Genomic DNA, 17,159 nt, shown 5'->3' on the forward strand with positions numbered 1-17,159 from the left:
CTTTAATTACAGCCATGTCAGGAACCGGCACTTCCAACAGGCCTGAGACCTGTCCTTCTGAATTAAACATGCAGCCAAGACTCATGAATAGTGCATGCAGGTATGCTACCTCTCTGATCTGGGAACAGAGGAGGTGACCCTCTGCCCAGCAGGAGAAACATACAGAGAAAGAGAGAGACAGAAAGAGAAAGGTGAAAGAAAGTGATGTGTGTGTGTGTTTGGGTGTGTGAGAAAGCTGAGCCACAGGGGTGAGTGTGTATGCATGAGAGACCGAGCATTTGTATTTGAGGGAACTATGAATGCTAATACCATAAAAGCTATGCATGCATAATACAGTGTATGTGTGTGATCTGTAAGCACACAGTTCCGTATGTTTGTTTGAAAACTTACTGAGCATGAAAGACACATAATAATAATACTATATCTTCTCTAAGGACAGAAATAAAGAGAAATATGTAAAAACAAGACTAGATTTGATATGCACTATCATTCAAAAGTTCAAGTTTTTTGAAAGAATTGGCTATTGTATTCCGCCAGGACAAATTTTATTGTTAAAAGAAAACCTTGTTCTCGTGGGGACATTTTTTGGGGTTCCCATGAGGAAAACCGCTTATAAACATATTTTTGAGCATGTTCAAATGCAGAAACTTTTCGGTTTAGGTTTAGGGTTAGAAATAATTATGTGTATGGAAAGTCCCCATAAAACATGGAAACCCAACGTGTGTGTATGTGTGTGTTGGTTTGATTTCTGTTGGTTCCTACATTATGAGGTCCTTATATTGTGGTGTGTGTTGAGGTTTCAGGCCATGCCCCCTACATTATGAGGACAAGCCGATGTATGATGATTTTATAATATACACCAATAAATAAAGAACTAGGCATTGTCTCCAAATGAGTTTCTATATTTGAAAATCATAAAATATGAACCTATTTATTTACTTGTCATTTTAGAATATTAAAGAATTAATTGAAGAAATAGGTAAAAACAAATATATTTTTAAAAATGATTAGCCTGTCAAAATACTTAAATTGCTTCCACCCAACTAATAACACTCCTAGATTTTTAATAAAAAACATTTCTTTGGATTGAGACAGGGTTTCTGTCACATCGTACTCAATAATCTTGCTCCCTGGGGGGAAGAAAGAGATTGTTTTGTCAGAATTAGGATATAACCTGCTATTTAAAGGCGCTTTTCTGCAGGAAATGTCTCTAACCACAATGTTTTTCACTGTGTGACAGTAAAGTTTCTTGAATGCAAAACTGTCAGTTATTTCCATTTATAAAACATTTAGATATGGTTGTCCAATCTGACAGGATACAACATTTTAAGAGTGCTGAGATTTTTTTTTAAAAGTAACAAATACATATATTGTGCCTAAAATGTAAGTTAATCATAATGGTCCCCGATGGGACATTGCTGTTGAATGTCAGTAAACCATTGTTCATTTCTGTTTATTCAGATTTGTTTTATGCAAAAAGTGGCCACTGACCTGGTCTCCAATGGGACGTTGCTGTTGAGCACCCAGCTGTCCTGCAGCTGCACTGACTCGGGTGTGGTGGGCCCGTCTCCCGGGGCGGACGGAGGGGCGTGGATGGGGTTGCGCCGGCCACTCAGCGTGTTGCGGTTGAGGGAGTTGGCAGAGGACTGGTGGTGCGACAGCGTCTGGTGGTTGTGCGGTGGAGGGATGGGCGGCCGCAGGGTGGACTGGCTGTGATGGTTTGGAGCTCCTGGGGGGAAAAAATAATGCAAAACCCTTTTATCAGACTGTCAATCAATTATCAATTGGCATTGTCAAAAACTGTGTTAAGCGATGCAGGAAATTCCAAACAGAATAACAGCACTGTGAGGGTGAAGTGCAATCAGAATAAACATCAAATCAGGGACGAAAGGACGCTCTCGGTGATGACAGCCTGCCAAAGCTGTTTGTGTTGTTATTCTTTCTTTCCAAATTCACATGCAGACGTTCCGAGGCGACAGGAAGCCCCTAAAACACTCAACCACCCAGCTTGTTAAGACACTTGTCAGACAGGAAACTCCTCTCTTCACTTTTTAAGCTGCGGCAGCGTTGCTGGATGCTGCGTTTTTGTACCTCATGAAGCAGCATTAATTGACATTGTTTGGCTCATTGTAATCCTTAATGCAGCCTGAATTCGGAGCATGAATCTGCAGGAAGCACCGGCTCTGGCTCTTTTACCGTGAAACACTTTGTACCTGGACATGGCGGTTTCTTTATTGCAGGGCTGCTTTGTAAGAGGGAACCTGTGGTGCTTGGAAACCGTCTAGCATGTTATTTTCAAACAAAAAGAAAACAAATATCTCTATCATGTTTCATTTATAACTCTTGTCTATCAGAGGAAACCGAAAGAGAGAGCAGGGAGGAGGAGGCGGCCAGACAAGAAGCATCAAACATGCTCTTAATAATGTTTTCCCATGAAACACGGAGTAATGCAATAAAGATGAACCTACCAATCCAAGTTTTCTTCCCACCAGCACCCAAAACCATTTCCCTTTCCTCGGGTTGCCCATCTCATGCTTGTTGATCCATGACAGTTGCCTGAAAGCGAGCTCCGTGGCATGATCCCTTGCTATAGCTGTCAGGAGTCTGATCAGTATGAGGCTAAAATAATACATGAATCAGGCCTACGAAGAGCTTCGCAGGCTTATACTAAAAGTGCTGTGGCTGGTACCGGATGGTAATACCATGATATTTTAATATGACAAGGTACTTTTTTCATGTATACCAGGGCCATAACCACCATTCACATCAAGGGGGACAAATGCCCTCCGATAATTAGAAATGGGCAAATTGCTCATCCAATATTTTAAATTCTTGCACTGCTCTGATGCACTTAATTACACAGCGATCCTTATGTTGTTGTTAAGATGACAAAAAGTTGGTCTGCCCCAGTGGTCTAATTTGATATCAAGGTCAAAATGATTGAGATGGCCAATCAAATCAAAGTAGGCAGATTTTAAGTAGGCGGAGCATAAATTCCCAACCTGTTCTCACCCCCAAGGCTTCAAAATCAGAAGCATGGTCATGTGCCTTCTGCATCACAATGAAGACGCTAAAGGTGCCCCTGGGCTTCTTTTTTCGACATTTTTTTTCACGGGCTCCATTCATTTCAATCAGAAACCTTTGGCGTCATACACAGATGCACTAGATGATGACATTTTATTGGTTTATGATTTTGCCATTATGACATTTTGGGGTGTGATTCTCAATTTAATCAGCAAGCATAATTTTATTTACATTTATTTTATTTACGCTAATTAAACACATTTTAACATGTAAACCAACCCCATCCCATCACTAAACCTACCCATTGGTGTATTATATAATATAAAACAAAGGATATAACAGCCAGATACGACTGCATCCACAATTTATTAAAAAAGTACAAATAAACCAAGTTTTCCGAAGACAAACGATTGATTTTATGAAGACAATCCTCAAAAGCGATCAGTGTCTCCATCCGCCGAATTCGAAGATCATGCACATCAAATTTTCAATATTGAAAATTATACTGAAAACCCGCCATTACGGCAGGTTTCATAGTGAAATTGCATTGGTTCTCGTGTGTCTTGTGACCGATTGTGTCATGTTCAAGAGTTGTGTGTTTCATATGAATTAGATATGAATGAGTTCATTCACGGGGCAGCGGGATCATCATTTCAGTGATTAAAACATTAAGATCAACTCTGTTCTTTACATGAAGACATTGTATGACTTCAGAAGACTTGGAATGCAACATGAGTTAATACTGTTACACTATTTTTTGGTTAGTTTTTGCAATAAATACCTGTGGCTGTACTTTTATTTGCCTGTTATAAGTCTTATATCGTTGAGAAGTGGGTAGGTTTAGGGTAGGAGTTGGGTTAGTTAGTACAAAATATAAAAGAAGCCTTTAAATATTAATAAAATCATGTTTGTACAAATCTTGATCTGACGCATTAGGTAAACAACTGAAATGAATGAAGCACCCTGCACGTCAATATAGTGACACATGGGGATTCTTTTAGCGTCTTCATTGTGACACGGAAGGCACTTGACCATGCTTCGGATTTTGACGTCTTGGGAGTGAGAATGGGTTGGAACTCCAGAGCAAAGTGTCAGTTTAACGTTAAAAGAAAGGTAGAAAGCAAAACATTTAATACATGCGAACTGTTTTGTGATAGAACAAATGCATCGCTGGTAACATCCAGCAATGCAAACTACTCAACAATATTTTGAATTGAAAATATGCATTTATGGGATTCATGTCATTCCTAACTGAGTGTGAAGAGACAATATACATTTTCAGCATTTTAGCCATACTAATTAAAGTAAATATGTGCATATTTTAATGCAAATTAATACAAATATGATTTGCAAATAGCTGAAAATGATTATAACCCAAATTAGACAGAATTTCCATCACTGTTTCTAAAGCTTTATAAAAAATTGGTCCCCCCAACGTTCAATCCATGGTTACGGCCTTGATGGTAGCCTACTTTTAACGGGGTACTTCAGCGTTTCAGTGAAAGATGAATCTGTATTTAAACCGAGTCATTAATATAGTAGACATGTTAAATTATTTTTGAATTTGGTACCTTCTAGACTGAGAAAAGACAGAAAATGTATTTTTGTCTCATGGGGATGAAAGACTACAATTCCCAGAATGCTTCGCTGTCCTGTGAGGCCATTCCTAAAGCCACCGCTACTGGATTAAAGTGACGGAGTTCAGAAAGTACAATTAAATACTGAACGTGTGTGTTCAATATGACGATCAAGTTGCCGCCTGAGTCTCACAGCACTAACGCAGCAGGAGTCAGATTACATGTCTTAAATGAGCTGATGAGCTCTCGTGATGAGAGCTGAGGTAATCGCGACCACATTCGCGGCATACATTCACAACGCGTTTTCAGTTCATGCCTTTGCGGAGCTTAACTTTCATAGAAATTAATTTGAGAAGTTAAAACACTTACATTGCTTAGCATCCGTTTAAATGAATGCCTGCAGCTGAGCTCTGAGTGTGATCTCCCATTCCCCATGCGCGAGTTGAAAGCATGCGGAAATGGCTCCCTCTGCTGGCTGTAGTCTTTAGCCTCTGGGCAAACATTCCAAAGATGGCAAATATCTTCAATTTGCGTCACGAGAGGAATTTTTCCAGAAATAAAATGCATTAATCTCTCGTCTCAGGGGGATATGAGGGGGGAAAGCACAATCATTTGAATATACTCCAGGGTTTCTACTGAAACAAAGCCATATGCTAATCACTGAAGTAACCCTTTAAATAACTGTCGCAAAAAAAGTAAACCTTTTATTAAACCTTAAGTGCTTTTTTGCAAATAGTTTAAAAAACATATCCAGGCCCTGGGTTTATTTTTGAACAAAATAATTAATAAATATAATTGTTCATTCTCAAATTTAAATAGAATGCCCTTTAGCTAAGCAATGAGGTTAATTTCTCATTTTGTAGGCTACACAGTAAAGAGATTTGTAGCAAGCTCCTATTTGTCAACGATGTAGCCAAAGACTTGTGTGTTTTCTGTTTGCCTGACCCCCATTTAAATCTGTGTCAGTAAAAAAGCCTCTCGTGCTCTCTCTCCTCTTATCCTTTTCTTCTCTTTTTAAATACGAGAACGTGCATGTGCCAAGGACTACGAGAGAAGGACGTGTACGTGTGGGGGATTAAACTCTTGAAGTGTTCTGACAAACAGAACGTCCAGAGTTTGTTCTTAAAATCTAAATCCAACCAAAAGAGAACAGATCAAGTGTGTTTGTGTGTGTGTGTGTGTGTGTGTGTGTGTGTGTGTGTGTGTGTGTGTGTGTGTGTGTGTGTGAGAGAATAGAGTGGATCAGTGCTGGCCTGGCCATGTAATCTGCTGTTCCCTTTCGTTCAGTCACTCCGACGTAACGTCAGTGACTGACGAATGGGGGTTTCGCTTAGAAGCCTGTCATCTCCGAGACTAGAAAGCGCCCAATGGCAGTGCCAATGCCATGGGCATGCGAGATTTGCATGCGTAACTCCGCCTACCCACGTGGGTATATAAGGAAGTAGCTGGCATCATCGCATTATGTTTTAATGCTTCGGAGCCAAGGGTTACATACCTTTCACTCCTACAAGCCTTCTGAGTTAAGTCAGTTCTTCGAGACGATCAGGATCTTCCAGTCGGTGTTGGTGTTCGGCGCGTTCCAGCGGTCACATACTTCCTGCCTGCTGGTCAGACGATTGGTTTCCAGTTGGTGTGTGGTCCCCTGGGCGCTTCGGCATCGACTGCGAGGTTAATCCTCTCACAAAAGAGCTCACACGTGGCACGTCCTTTTCAGGATGTCTCGCCCGTGTGCTTCTGGGTGTGGCCGGTCTCTACACTCTTCTGATGGGCACTCGCACTGTCTGGCATGCTTGGGCTTCCAGCATGCTCAGGCGGCGCTTGTGGATGAGTCATGTTCTCACTGCGGGAACATGGCCATCTCCGTGTTGCGGTCGAGACTCAATGATCTCCGTGCGGCCGCCGGAGTGAGAGTCCCCTCCGTCACCCCCCGATCTGACGTGTCCGCGGCCTCGGTCTCATCCGGTCCGCGGGGCGTCTCTTCGGCTGGTGGCCAGGGTGACCTGAGGGTGATGGTGTGGAATACAGCTCCGACGCTCACGCCTCGGCCCACACCCCCCTCTGTTGCACCGGTACCCGCGAGCGTTGTGATGGAGCCCGCGGCCTCGGTCTCGGCCGGTCCGCGGGTTTCGTTCGGCGCTCCAGAGGAGGATGAGATGTCGGTGACCGCATCGCAAGGTGGGCTAGAGTCCTCCGAGGATGAGGATTCGGCTGTGCTGCCGCCTCCGGGCGCGCCAGCATTGTCCGAGTCGGACCCGGAGTTGACAGCCATGCTTGCCCGGGCTGCCGCGGCGCTCGGTCTGGAGTGGAACCCTCCACCCCGGCCGGAGCGTTCACGGTTAGATGATTGGTTTTTGGGTGCGCCACGACAGGACAGCCGTCCTGCCGTGCCCCCAATACCTTTCTTCCCGGAAGTGCATGAGGAGGTTGCGCACTCGTGGAGGGCCCCCGTGTCTTCTCGCGAGCGTTTGGCAACCTCTTCCGCCTTCTCCGCCCTCGATGGGGCGGCGGCTAGAGGGTACACTGGGGTCCCCCCGGTGGAGCGTTCTGTGGCGATGCAACTGTGTCCCCAGAGCGCCTCCTCCTGGCGTGGCGACCCTAAGCACCCCTCCAAGGCCTGTAGATTCACATCTTCAATGGTGTCGAAGACCTACAGAGCTGCGGGGCAGGCTGCCGCTTCGCTGCATGCCATGGCAACCCTCCAGGCCTACCAGGCCAAGTTGCTGTGCGACATGCACGAGGGTGGAGCCGACCCAGGGCTCAGAGATGAGCTGCGTGCCGCGACCGACCTCGCTCTCCGGGCGACGAAGGTTACCGCACGCTCCCTGGGCCGGGTGATGTCCACTTGCGTGGTCCAGGAGAGACATCTATGGCTCAACCTGGCCGATATGCGGGACGCCGAGCGGACTCGTTTCCTCGACGCCCCCATATCCCAGGCTGGGCTATTCGGCGGTGCGGTCGAGAGCTTCGCCCAACAGTTCTCGGCCGCCCAGAAGCAGACTGAGGCTATTAAGCATATACTGCCCCGGCGGCCCGCTGCTGCACCCCAAGCGCCGCCGGCACAGTCGCCTCAGCTGCCTCGCCGCCGAGGGCGGCCTCCTGCGGTCCCCCCCGCTCCCGCGCGGCCACAGCAGCAGCCTTCACCCGGGCCGCGCCGCGGAGCGCGCCGCAAGAAGCCGCCCCAGTCCGCGCCAGCCCCGCGGCCCGCTAAACGCCAGGCCAAGCGGCGCTCCTGACGCGGACAGCTCAGAGATGGGCAGTTCTTTCCAGGAGACGGCAGCAGGGCCGCTCCTTCCCCCGGTGGAGGGCCGGGGGAGAATCTTTCGTTCCGCTGCCGCCCCCCGGGGTGGCAGCACCCTAATGTGGTTAAAGAAAGAACTGACATACCCATCTCTGAGCACACAGAGACCGGTGACGGCAGTGTGCGCCGCCCCCGGGCCACGCCGCTCTCGTCCCTCTCTGTCGCCAGCCCCCTCTCAGAGCAGACCCCAGTGGAACGCGAGTCCTTCCCTGGTCTCCTCTGTCAGGGCGCAGCTGTTACCGCCGCCCCGACACCGGGCCGCTACGCCACCCGAGTCCGGGCCGGTAACGCTGCCTCGCTGCCCCACCGAGGGTACGCCGGTGCTCCGCATGACCCCGTTGGTACACTCCCTGGGAGCGTGGCTACAGCTGCCGGGACTGTCCCGCTGGGTCGCACGGACCATCCGGCTCGGCTACGCGATTCAGTTCGCGCGAGCTCCTCCCCGCTTCCGGGGTGTCCGGTACACCGTGGTGGGGTCCAATGCCCCAGTCATGCGTGCGGAGATCGCAACCCTACTGGCGAAGGGTGCGGTCGAGCTCGTCCCTCCAGCCGAGATGAAGTCCGGCTTCTACAGCCCTTACTTCATTGTACCGAAGAAATCCGGTGGGTTACGACCGATCCTGGACCTTCGCGTCCTGAACCGATCCCTTTACAGGCTTCCGTTCAGGATGTTGACTGCGAAACGCCTTTTCGAATGCGTTCGTCCATGCGATTGGTTTGCAGCGATCGACCTGAAGGACGCGTACTTCCATGTGTCCATCCTTCCGCGACACAGACCGTTCCTACGGTTTGCGTTCGAAGGGCGGGCATATCAGTATGCTGTACTACCATTCGGGCTAGCTCTGTCCCCTCGCGTCTTCACGAAGATTGTCGAGGCAGCCCTGGCGCCACTCCGGCAGCAAGGGGTTCGCATCCTGAACTATCTCGACGACTGGCTCATACTGGGCCACTCTCGGGACCGGGTGTGCGAACACAGAGACCTGGTTCTCCACCACTTAGCTCGTTTGGGCCTTCGGGTCAACTGGGAGAAGAGCAAACTCTGCCCCGTGCAGAGGATCTCTTTTCTCGGTATGGAGATCGACTCGGTCGCCATGTGCGCGCAGCTTACCGGCTTGCGCGCGCAGTCGCTGCTGACTTGCCTCAGGCAGATAGAGAGCAAGCGTGCGGTTCCACTGAAACTATTTCAGAGGCTCCTGGGGCATATGGCATCTGCAGCCGCGGTAACGCCGCTCGGATTGCTTCATATGAGACCGCTTCAGCACTGGCTTCGCGATCGAGTCCCGAGATGGGCATGGCGGTCTGGCACGCTCCGGGTCCCAGTGACTCAGGCCTGCAGACAGACACTCACCCAGTGGTCGAACCTCAGTTTTCTACGGGCAGGAGTGCCCTTAGAACGAGTTTCCCGGCATGTTGTTGTGTCAACAGATGCGTCCACCACGGGTTGGGGTGCCATGTGCAATGGACATGCAGCCGCCGGCTCTTGGTCAGAGAGCCAGAGCCGCCTGCATATCAATTGCCTCGAGTTGCTGGCAGTACGGTTCGCCCTGCACCGCTTCCGAGCGTTGCTGAAGGGTCAACACGTACTAGTCAGATCGGACAACACGGCCGTAGTAGCGTACATCAACCACCAGGGCGGTCTACGCTCCCGCCGCATGTCTCAACTCGCCCGCCATCTCGTTTTATGGAGTCAGAAGCGCCTGAGGTCCCTTCGTGCTGTCCATATCCCGGGGATCCTGAACCGTGCAGCCGACGAGCTCTCACGGGTTCAGCCAATCCCTGGGGAGTGGAGACTCCATCCCCAGTCGGTCCAGCTGATTTGGGATCAGTTCGGGGACGCACAGGTAGATCTGTTTGCCTCCCACGACTCGTCCCACTGCAGCCTGTACTATTCCCTGACCGAGGGCACGCTCGGCACGGATGCACTGGCGCACAGCTGGCCGCAGGGCCTACGCAAGTATGCGTTTCCCCCAGTGAGCCTTCTTGCACGTGTTCTGTGCAAGGTCAGGGAGGACAAGGAGCAGGTCATTTTGGTCGCCCCGTACTGGCACGGCCGGACCTGGTTCCCAGAACTAGTGCTCCTTGCGACAGCCCCTCCCTGGCCAATTCCTCTGAGACAAGACCTACTCTCTCAGAGACGGGGCACCCTGTGGCACCCGCGTCCCGATCTTTGGAACCTCCACGTGTGGCTCCTGGACGGGACGCGGCAGGTTTGAGTACCCTACCACCTCCGGTGGTGGCTACCATCACTTCCGCTCGGGCCGAGTCCACGAGACAGGCCTATGCGTTGAAGTGGAACCTCTTCGTCAATTGGTGCTCTTCTCGCCAAGAAGACCCCTGGAAATGCCCGATCGGGTCTGTGCTCTCTTTCCTCCAGGAAGGGTTGGATCGAAGGCTGTCTCCATCCACCCTGAAGGTTTATGTGGCCGCTATCGCCGCCTACCATGACCTCCTGGACGGGAAAACGGTAAGTAAGCACGACCTGGTCATCAGGTTCCTGAGGGGTGCGAGGAGACTACATCCTCCTCGTTCTCCTCTCGTACCCTCTTGGGACCTCTCAGTAGTTCTAAGTGCTCTGCAGAGGGCCCCATTTGAGCCTTTGCGGTCAGTAGATGTTAAGTTCTTGTCTATGAAGACAGCGCTCCTGACCGCACTGGCCTCCATCAAGAGGGTAGGGGACCTGCAGGCATTTTCGGTTGACGAAGCGTGCCTGGAATTCGGGCCGGCCGACTCTCACGTGATCCTGAGACCCCGGCCTGGATATGTGCCCAAGGTTCCCACCACTCCGTTCAGAGACCAGGTGGTGAACCTGCAAGCGCTGCCTTTGGAGGAGGCAGACCCAGCCTTGGCACTGCTCTGTCCAGTACGCGCCCTTCGCGCTTACGTAGACAGGACGCAGTGTTTCAGGACCTCAGACCAGCTCTTTGTCTGTTATGGTGGGAAGCTGAAAGGGAAGGCTCTCTCAAAGCAAAGGCTGTCTCACTGGATAGTGGACACCATTGTTTTGGCTTACCAGCAGCTGGGACGCCCATGTCCCCTTGGGGTCAGGGCCCATTCCACCCGGAGTGTGGCCTCCTCTTGGGCTTTAGCACATGGCGCTCCGCTGACAGACATCTGCAGAGCTGCAGGCTGGGCGACACCAAACACATTCGCCAGGTTTTATAACCTCCGAGTGGAGCCTGTATCCGACTATGTACTCGCCTCTACAAGTGGCCGGTAATGGATTGGCTCAGGTGTCTTCGCTTGCTCGCCATTCCACTCCACGGACTGGATACGTGCGATATTCTTCTCAGGTGAGTTCCCCGAGAGCCCTGAGCTCCTCCAGCACTGATGACGCCGACGCCAGTAAGTCTGCCCTTAGCCCAGACACTCGTGTCCGGCCAGGTGCCCCATGTGCATGGTTCCCCTCCGGCGACCCCCACATGTGTATTTCCACCGTAAGCCTCCCTGAGCGGGTGTATTCCCTTGGCAACCTTGCCACCTCCTGGGGTTAAAAATCCACCTTCGGCTGGTACCCCAGTGATCTTCCGTATGCAGCCCCCCGGGGTCATACGTGTATCCCTAAGTCCTCCCTACGGGTAGGCATCTTGGCGCATATCTCCTCCTGGAATATGCCTCCCAGTGTACCTTGGTATTCCTGCGTTAAGTAGAGGCCTTTGACCGTCCTAACTTGCATCAGGGTTCTCACGCTTGCGCAGGGCACTGGAAGACAGCCGAGTGGCGTTATTGCATTGGGACCCCCATTCGTCAGTCACTGACGTTACGTCGGAGTGACTGAACGAAAGGGAACGTCTCGGTTACGTATGTAACCCTCGTTCCCTGAGGAGGGAACGGAGACGTAACGTCCCGTTGCCACATCCGCTGTACCGCTGGAACGGAGTTCAACTTGGCTCCTCAGCAGGTAAAACATAATGCGATGATGCCAGCTACTTCCTTATATACCCACGTGGGTAGGCGGAGTTACGCATGCAAATCTCGCATGCCCATGGCATTGGCACTGCCATTGGGCGCTTTCTAGTCTCGGAGATGACAGGCTTCTAAGCGAAACCCCCATTCGTCAGTCACTGACGTTACGTCTCCGTTCCCTCCTCAGGGAACGAGGGTTACATACGTAACCGAGACGTTTCTCGTTGTATTACAATGGCAACAGTGCTGGATCAAACATGGAATAAGTGTAAAGCCGATCCCTGAGTGCTGGGAATTGGGAGTGATCCCGGCGCTAAGGCACAGTGGGGTGGGTGATGGGGTCTGACCCCCTGTCTAAAGATCATGCAGGGCTGATCTGAGCTCAGTGGCCCTGTGGCTCTGTCTAGGGGTGACACGCTCTGATGACCCAAACTCAGATCTGTGATCAGTGAGTGTTAATGGGTGAAATATAATGTCAAAAATGTCTCAAAAGAAGATGAAATAAGATGGTGTTGATTCTGTTTTTGGAGAAAAAAACTGTTAAAACATTCCATAAAATATATTTTGTGCTACACACAATTCATACACACAATGCGGCTGAGTAAATTTTGATAATGTTGTCATTTTTGAGTCAAACGTCTCTTTAAGTGGATCTAAACAATGATAAATAAGATAATAATATAGAAATGAGATAGGAATATAGATCAGCTACTATACAAGTGATAATAATTCAGATCAACTTAAACAATTAGTATTTATCAACTAACAAATTAACTGAATACCTTTACTTTGATATAATATTCACCTGCAAGATAGAAAACTCATTCTGACATGGGAAAAAAACAACCACCAAACGAACAAACACATTTTCACTTTTATCGTAACATGTAAAAAATGGTACTTTCTAGATTAAGGGAGCAACACAATTTACCCACTGACACACTGTACCCCATTCTCTCCCACATTCCGTTCATCCCAGGTCTGCAGAATATAAATATAAAAGTGATTCTGCAGTGCTAAGGTGGAATAAAGTTTAGTTCCTGTCTCTTATTAGCTCTATATGATGTGCTGGAAATAGGTCTGGACACTGTTAACTACTGTTTAAGGGTGCGTTTGTTTGTAACGCTATGCATGGCTGTCTGAGGCCACAAGATGAATGCCTCCTCTTCTCTAGAGGCATGATCCCTGTGGCTGTAGTAAAAGTCCTCGTCAGCATGCTGCTATAACAGTGAATGTGGGAGACGTGGCCTGATTTTAGGCCCAGGTGCAGGGTGAGGGAGGGCAGTGTACAGATGTTCAATGTGGAGGGAGGGGGGTGACCCCTTAACCTGAGAGAGACATTTAGCATCTGCCAATACACACTCAAACACTCTCCTGAGCATGTGTACACACACACACACACACACACACACACACACACACACACACACACACACACACACACACACACACACACACACACACACACACACACACACACACACACACACACACACACACACACACGCATTAGTACAAAAGTTTAAGGACAGAAAAATAATTAAATCTCTAAATGTCTCTTGGGTAACTTGGGGAGTTACTACACTGCAATACAATATTGTTGGTCTAACTTAAAAAAGTAAGTAACCTGGTTGCCTTTAAAATTTGAGTTTACTGAAATTAAATATTTGAGTAAAAATGTGTCATGAAATCATGATCATGAAAAATAGCACAATCAGTTTCATTGCCTCATCACAAAAAATGAACACAATTACCCAATATGCGTACACATTATTTTAATAATATTTTAATAAAAGTTGTCGATTCTCAAACATTTTCATTTTAATAAATTAAATTTTTGATTTCAATGAACTTTCAATGGAATTTCAAGGCAACCAGGTAATTGTTTTTTTGGTACATTTTTTTTTTTTACAGTGTACATATGAATAGTTTTCATGAACACAAGCACTACTGTTCAAAAGTTTGGGGTCGGTATGATATTTTTATGCTTGCTCACCAGGGCTGTATTTTTTTAAATCAAAAATACAGTAAAACAGCAACATTGTAAAAATAAAATTGAATAATGCATATATATATATATATATATATATATATATATATTTCTTGTAAAATAATAATAAAAAAAATTTAATGAATTTCCAGCATCATTACTCCAGTCTTCAGAGTCATAATCCTTCAAAAATCCTTCTGATATGCTGATTTTGTGCTCGAAAAACAGTTATTATATATCAATTTTAAAAAATTTGAGCTGCTTAATTTTTTGTGTGAAAACTGACACCCATCTTTTAAATGGTAGTGTACTTATAGTGTTAGTGGTCTTATCCAAGTCAACTTAGATAAATGCCAGTCAATGAATAGAGTATGCTCATCTGATTGTTTACTGTGACAACAGCACGATCACACGAGAATGCGTATCAATAGTACAAGCGTGCAATGTCGTGGAATGTATACGGCAAAATGAGTTTGTGTACATAATACGCCATAAAGTGTGTATCATATGCATGTGAAAAACTCATTTTGGCATATACATTCCATGACATTGCACACTTGTACTATTAATACGTATTTTTGCGTGATCGGCCTCCCACAGCACTACTAAACAAGGCAAATTATGGTTCCAACCACTCCAAGTTGTCAAGAGGACATTTTTATTAATCACAGATGCACGAGCTGAATAGAGATCCTGCTTCTGCCTGTCCATTGTTTTTGTTTGTTTTCTCCTTCAAATATTCAAGGTTAAATAACAGCATCTATTTCAGTCATGTTTCACAATTGCCTTTGTGCTTTTAGCTGCACAACTAGCTTAAAAAAAGAAGAAAAAAGAGAGAAGTATTTGTTTGCCCATTGCAAAGAACAACAAATGCAAAAGTCACTTGTGGTCGAGGTGAAACGCTGTAGGCTCCCCCGTCAGCCCTTCCTAGACTGATGAAAAGGTTGTTTTCATATTCATGAAGAAGCATTCTTCATTCGTAAACCTCTGCACGCATCATCAACTTTTATCCCGCGTCGACTATGAAATGGCTGCGTAGAGGCTCTGTGTGTGTGAGAGGGTAAAAATTCACACCCGCAGCGCACAGTAATCGCTGTCCTTTTCACTCTCAATGTCTCCTTTACTGTTGGACGCTGACAGATTTATACACTTAATTTAGGAATGACCAATTGAAGGTTTACTTTAGAAGATAATCGAGGTTCTTTGTCCATGAATGTTTTACAAAATTAATTGATTCCTATTACAAACTGGTTGACTTTTGCACATCAATTATTCTGGAAACCGTATTAAAAATGAGACGGTACTTTTGCTCAGATGCTTAACAATACAACTGAAATGTCTGCACAAACAAACTATCAGTCCGTCATGTAACAAGGACACATTCAAGGATAAAGCTAAAGCCCAATTCCTCTGTTTGGCTACAGTTAAACCAACAGCAGCTCACAGACACCAACACAAATTGAAATAAACCGCTGGACATAAGTGGCATAAACCTCAGGAAACAACAGAAATGAGAACATAAATGTCAATTTGGGATGATAAAGGGAGATCGGAGAGAGGCCCTGGACCACAGGAGGTAAAAGAGAGTGTGATTTCACTGGAAAACACTTGTGAATAAATAAAAGTGCGTAATTAGGAAACCACTGAGACCTCCTACTCGTATATACCATTACAGCCACCATTTCCCACCATTTTCATAGATATCACGATGGTTTTCTCTCGCCAACGAGAGTGCTAAGATTCAACTCTAGGCAGATTACAAGGAGGCTAGACGCAATATACTGCAGCTCAAGGCCCATCAAATACAGCTACCTGCTCTCTGTACACGACAGCAATAAAATGGAAGATGAAGGTCATTTCAGCACATAATCACCCAGAAAGATTTTTACATACATTTTACAATCAAAAGGTCAAGTTTTGGCTGGTTAGCAGGTTCCAGTTAGCCCCTTCTGATAAATGATGGAAGGTGACATCTGACTACAAAAAGCAAGTTTTTCCATTAATAGTCATTTGAAAGAAGCTGAATATTCAGATGGAATCACACACATTTTTTTTCTCTGTTTTAATAAAACTAAAATCATAAAAAAATACAAAATGATATATAAACCGATCAGGCATGACCACCTTCTTATTATTGTGTTGGTCCCCCTTTTGCTGTCTAAACAGCCCTGACCTATCATAGACTCCACTAGACCCCTGAAGGTGTGCTGTGGTATCTGGCAGCAAGATATTAGCAGCAGATCCTTTAAGATACATGATCCTCCATGGATCAGACTTGTTTGTTCAGCACATCCCACAGATGCTCGATTGGATTGAGATCTGGGGAATTTGGAGGCCAAGTCAACACCTCAAACTCGTTATTGTGCTCCGCAAACCAACCACAAGGGAATACTGTTTCCACGTACATGGTCTGCCACAATGCTTAGGTAGGTGGTACGTGTCAAAGTAACATCCACATTTTGATACCTTTCTATCAAAGCCAGCATTAACTTCTTAAGCAATTTGAACTACAGTAGCTTGTCTGTTTGATCAGACCACATGGGCCAGCCTTTGCTCCCCACATGCATCAATGAGCCTTGGCCACCCATGACCCTGTCGCTGGTTCACCACTGTTCCTTCCTTGGACCTATTTTGATATTTCCTGACTACTGTAGTTTTGGAGATGCTCTGAAACAGTCGTCTAGCCATCACAATTAAACTCTTGTCAAACTCACTCAAATCCTTATTGCCCATTTTTGCTTCTAACTTCAACTTTGAGAACAAAATGTTTACTTGTTGCCTAATATGCCATCTACTAACAGGAAATTATCAATTTTATTAACTTCACCAGTCATAATGTTATTCCTGATCAGTGAATATAACCCCCTCATGACAAATACACAATATAAAACTAAATGAAGTGATTAGTCAAATGGCATTAATGGCTCATTATGGCTCAAGACTTCCTGTCAGCAAAACGTAAAATCCATTAGGAAAGATCACATTTCAAATCACATAATCCTCATATCCTGAACCAGCAGAGCAACTGTCATCCTCCTGTGAGTGACCCTATTCTAAATTTTAAAAGGCATCTATCTTTTATAAACACCACATTTATACACTGAAACATTAATAGTATACATTTTGAATTAGTTTAGTTTAACTATAAGTTACATTATAATTATTATATATTAGGTTCAAGTAGAATAAATATTTAATACAGTTAACAGACAAAAATGTATGTATATATATATATATATATATATATATATATATATATATATATATATATATATATATATATATATATATATATATATATATATATATATATATATATATATATATATATATATATATATAAATGTATATATATCATACTTTTTTA

At 46.1% G+C, this 17,159-nt stretch overlaps 1 protein-coding gene across 7 annotated transcripts in view; it reads right to left on the reverse strand.

The window, feature by feature from the left end:
- tenm2a (teneurin transmembrane protein 2a) overlaps positions 1 to 17,159 on the reverse strand; it is a 429,404-nt gene that overhangs the window by 95,240 nt on the left and 317,005 nt on the right. For all 7 annotated transcript variants that reach the window (XM_067457752.1, XM_067457750.1, XM_067457751.1 and 4 more), the window contains one exon: positions 1,492 to 1,729. In XM_067457752.1, coding sequence (XP_067313853.1) covers positions 1,492 to 1,729 — 238 coding nt within the window. The remainder of the gene's footprint in view (positions 1 to 1,491; positions 1,730 to 17,159) is intronic.

This window comes from Pseudorasbora parva, chromosome 11 (genome assembly GCF_024679245.1).
Source record: "Pseudorasbora parva isolate DD20220531a chromosome 11, ASM2467924v1, whole genome shotgun sequence".
Classification (NCBI taxonomy): domain Eukaryota; kingdom Metazoa; phylum Chordata; class Actinopteri; order Cypriniformes; family Gobionidae; genus Pseudorasbora; species Pseudorasbora parva.